The sequence below is a fragment of the Ornithodoros turicata genome, unplaced genomic scaffold, assembly GCF_037126465.1.
Source record: "Ornithodoros turicata isolate Travis unplaced genomic scaffold, ASM3712646v1 Chromosome14, whole genome shotgun sequence".
Lineage (NCBI taxonomy): Eukaryota > Metazoa > Arthropoda > Arachnida > Ixodida > Argasidae > Ornithodoros > Ornithodoros turicata.
Genome location: NW_026999314.1, coordinates 4,338,143 through 4,342,751, shown reverse-complemented (window position 1 = coordinate 4,342,751; position 4,609 = coordinate 4,338,143). Strand labels below are relative to the sequence as shown.

Genomic DNA, 4,609 nt, shown 5'->3' with positions numbered 1-4,609 from the left:
GCTGGAAAGACAGGGGACGGCAGTGTTGAGCCTTCTAACCTGTTCTTAATCCGCTCATCAAGCCGTGAGTCGGATTGAGTCAGGGAGGGTAAGTTACATCGGCATCCGTCTCAGAACCTAACACCAAAGTGCATCTGGAAGCCCCAGCAGTAGGGGTAGCAAACCGTAATGCAGAGCTTCTATCGGTATCGCAGTCTTGGTGGGTTCCCTCGGGCTATACCTTTTTGAAGAAACGGCTTAAGCAGATCAGGCTGCCGACTAGGACCTTTGCTGCCAACCTACCGATATCATTCTTGGTAAATCCCAGATCTTTCAAGGTCTGTCTTGTACTTGCACAGGTGCCAGCTCTCGCACCAAAGCACAGACCGTGCACTTCAACATTTTTGCCGGGGAAGGAGGCTTTCAGGCATGAGTATTTTTGTACTTTCCCTTGGTTCACTTCCTTCAGGGTCGATGCGCTGGCGTCCCATGCAATGGCAACGTCCAAGATCTTAACGTCATCGCCCTTCTTGATGATTATGTCAGGTTTCAACCTGACTCCATCTTGAGAAGTTATCAGCTTCTCTTCTTCCACTTCCACCTCGGGATTGTACTTCTTGATCAGTCGGACGACCTGCTTTGCTATGAAATTGTGTCTTTCCACCCTTGGTAAGTGGACCCTTTCACACTCTTGGAGTATGTGGAATGCTGTCTCCGGCTTCTCCTTGCAGAACCTGCATTCAATGGCTTTGGGATCAGTGGCATGTTTATTAGATAGGGCCCTGGTCGGGTACAAGTCGGTCCTTAGCCTGAGAGCTCGTATTCTGTCTCCATCGGCGATGTATCTGGAATCGTGGTATAACCACTGGTTTCCAACAGGCTCGCTTCGGTGAGAGAACAGACTTTTGTTGGTATAGGTGTGGATCGATTTCTCGATAGCCTGCTTGCGAGCCTCTCTCAGTGCCAACTCCAGATCGCCTCTATCAGAGATTCCCATGAGAATGCCCAGATATTGGGCTAGCCTTTCTTGATGGTCTTTAAGGGGCTCAGAGAGCACAGCATCCACGAAAGGGAGCCCGATTCGGGCTAGCCTTGCGTAGGCTTTAGCTTGGCAGGTCGCCGCTGTCCATTCTAGTGGTAGCATGCCTAGCCCACCTTCCCTTGCTGGCATGTGCACATGGGAGTTTGGGAATGATGATGGAAGGTGGAGCACATTCTTGGTGATGGTCCTCATGATCTTATCACGTCGGGCTGCCTCTGATCTCACATTGAGGCTGTTAGAGAGTATGTATAGGTAACTCGTAGATACCAAGGTGTTAATACACCTGACCTTCTGGAACGGCTTCAAGGCCGCCCTTCTGATCACTGCCACGATCTTCTCAGCCATCTCATCGTTAGCCTTGGGGGGCTTGTTCAGGTATATCTGCAGCCCGAGGTACTTCACTGGGATCTCCTTGGGTAAGGATGGGATGGAACATCCATCGATTCTCAATGGGGGGAGTGTATAGTCAAACCACTTCCTCACGCCATTGTATCTCCAGCCAAAATACTGAGTTTTGCGGGGATTTACAGTCAAAGTCAAGTTCTTAAGATAGTCAGTTGTCTCGTTAGTCAAAGTTCTGAGACCTTCATAGCTTCCTGACATCAGTAAGAGGTCATCGGCGAACGCCATGGCCGCCGCCTTCTGGCCACCCACGGACACACCCAATTCAGATTTATTGGCCTTCTGTAACAACGGGTCCAAGACCGCATTGAACAGAAATGGGGATAGCGGGTAGCCTTGTTTAATGGCTTGATTCACAGACATTCTCTGGCCGTCCGACTTGCCATTTAAGAAGAAGGAGGTTGTACAATTACTGTACAGGTTCCGGAGCAACTGAATGTAGAAGTCCGGGAACCCCCTCCCCTTCATAGCCCCGAATATGGCTTCGTGACTGACCGTGTCAAAGGCTTTCTTGACATCAAGGCTAGCCGCATAGAGGCTTTTCTTCTTAGCCGCAGTAGCCCCCTCCTGCACTCACGGTTGGGTCGCCGCAGGAGGGAGACCCCCACGTATAGCTGTGCGTGGCTGTCCCGTGTCTGGGGAAAGGGGGATCCTGGCGGTTGAGTGGACTCGGAGGTTGTTTAGGACCTGTGGCAGCCGACGAAGACTAAGTTGCCACCGCTACGCGCCGCGCGACATGCGCTTCCCTGGCATTCTGTGCCAGTCAGTTCAGTCCTCTGGCAGCCACTGATCGCGCTGCCCAATAAACTGTGGCTTCCTACTTTGCTGCCTGCCTTTCTTCACCACACGCCCACAGTTTTTGGTGACCCGGTACTTGCAGCGTTCCATGGCGCACGTTCGCTCCACCGATGCATCAGCAGGCCCACCGCCTCCCACTGAGCCTCCCAACGCAGGTGCCACAGCGTCGTCGATCCATCACTACGCCATTCGCTTACCACCTTTCTGGAGCCACAACCCCACCGTGTGGTTTTTACAAGTCGAATGCCAGTTTGCGTTAAGCGCCATCACCTCCCAGCTGGCCAAGTTTCGGCATGTGGTGAGCGTCCTGCCCCAGGAAGTTGCCGCCCAGCTCATCGATGTTCTCACCGCGCCCCCCGCTGCAAACCCGTACGACGCTCTCAAGACTGCCTTGCTCGAACGGACCACCGCCTCCGAGCGAAAGCGCTTCCAGGAGCTTTTGTCAGCCGAAGATCTGGGCGACCGCCGACCGACAGAACTCCTGCGTAACATGCAGAACCTTCTCGGAGAGCGAGCAGTGACGTTCGATGCAAGCTTCCTGAAGCAGCTCTTCCTACAACGACTCCCACCAACGGTCCAGATGATCCTTACGTCCGCTTCAACACTCTCGCTTCCGGAATTGGCACTCCTGCCCGACAAAGTAATGGAGGTTGCCCCCCATTCCATCTCTGCAATTCCATCTGCGACAATCACAAATCCTCCCATCCGTCCACACCCTCAGGCCTGTCCACCTCCTGCACTGCCGCCCGGAGACCCCATTGTCCAGCTCCGCGAGGATTTCGAGCGCCTCTCTGCTATGGTGGCATCAGCTGTTGCGCCGCACAGCCCTCGACCGCGCCATCGCAGTCCACGGCGTTTCGGCTCCCGTTCATCCAGACGCAGGCGTTCACCTCGACGTACTGCCGAGGACCCGCCTATCGGCCCGTGCTGGTACCACCAGCGCTTTGGTACCGAAGCCCGCCGCTGCACGAGGCCCTGTACCTGGTCGGGAAACGCGACCGGAGACCGGTAATGGCTGCGACCGTCTCCACCACGGCGAGCAGCCGCCTCTTCTACGTCGTTGACAGGGTGTCCAGTACCCGGTTTCTCGTCGACACCGGCGCCGACGTGAGCGTACTCCCTGCCTCTCCCGCGGACCGCCGCAGGCCTCCACTTTTCTACCTCACCGCTGTCAATGACACCGGCATACCAGTCTTCCGACAGCAGTCCGCCACGCTGAACCTCGGCCTTCGCCGAAATTTTCCGTGGCTCTTCCTCGTGGCTGGCGTCAAGCAGGCCATCCTGGGCGCGGATTTTCTTCACCGCTTCAATCTCGCTGTGGACGTTGCTCGCAAGCGTTTGGTCGACACCTGCACCCATCTGTCTGTCCAAGCCCTTTCCGTCGACGCCGTCTCCTGTGAACAAGGCGTGCCCATTCCTGCCTTATCCTCTCCTTACGCTGCCGTCATTAAGGAATTTCCATCTCTCACGCAACCACCCGACTGGAACCGACCCGTTATTCATGATGTCGTTCACCACATCGAAACGACAGGACCACCCATCTTCTCCCGCGCCCGTCCTCTTGCTCCTGAAAAGCTAAAGATCGCTCGATCAGAGTTCGACCATATGCTCTCCATCGGCGTCGCGAGACCATCCTCAAGCAATTGGTCCTCAGCGTTACATATGGTACCCAAAAAGACCGGCGACTGGCGGCCATGCGGGGACTACCGTGCCCTAAATCTCGTCACCGTGCCCGACCGATATCCTCTGCCCCGGTTGCAGGATTTCACGGTGAATTTGCACGGCACGCGCCTTTACAGCAAGATCGACCTCATGAAGGCGTACCACCAAACCCCCGTCGCAACCGAAGATATCCGGAAGACCGCTATAACAACCCCCTTCGGTCTATTCGAGTTCCCGCGTATGCCCTTCGGACTCCGCAACGCGGCTCAAACCTTTCAAAGGTTCATTGATTCCGTCGTCCGAGGCCTCCCATTCGTGTTCGCCTACATGGATGATTTACTGGTTGCGAGCACGAGTTCCGAAGAGCACGTTCAACACCTTCGACAGCTTTTCGCGCGCCTCGAGTCCCACGGCATCGTCGTGAACCTCCAGAAATGCGAATTCGGCGTCTCATCCATCGAGTTCCTCGGCCACACAGTCTCTCCCGCTGGCATCGCACCACTCGCCAACAAGGTCGATGCCATCACCAATTATCCGAAGCCTACATCCATCCGCCAGCTCCGCCGATTCCTGGGTCTGATTAATTTTTATCGGCGCTTCCTTCCACACTGCGCCGCCACCCTCCGCCCCCTGGAATTTCTCCTGGCCAAGACGAAAGTACAATCAAGAACTTTCTCCTGGAATGCCGAAGCCGATGAAGCCTTCGCCAAGATGAAGGCCGATCTT

The 4,609-nt window shown here is 55.3% G+C and overlaps 1 protein-coding gene across 1 annotated transcript; it reads left to right on the top strand.

The window, feature by feature from the left end:
* The first annotated feature begins 2,309 nt into the window (after positions 1-2,309).
* LOC135372334 (uncharacterized) lies at positions 2,310-3,233 on the top strand. The gene has a single exon (XM_064605972.1). It carries the CDS (start codon positions 2,310-2,312, stop codon positions 3,231-3,233), a length of 924 nt encoding a protein of 307 aa, XP_064462042.1.
* The last annotated feature ends 1,376 nt before the right edge of the window (positions 3,234-4,609 follow it).

Bases quoted from the DNA above. Each gene is read 5' to 3' on its own strand.
- LOC135372334 (XM_064605972.1), top strand. From the start codon at position 2,310: ATGGCGCACGTTCGCTCCACCGATGCATCAGCAGGCCCACCGCCTCCC.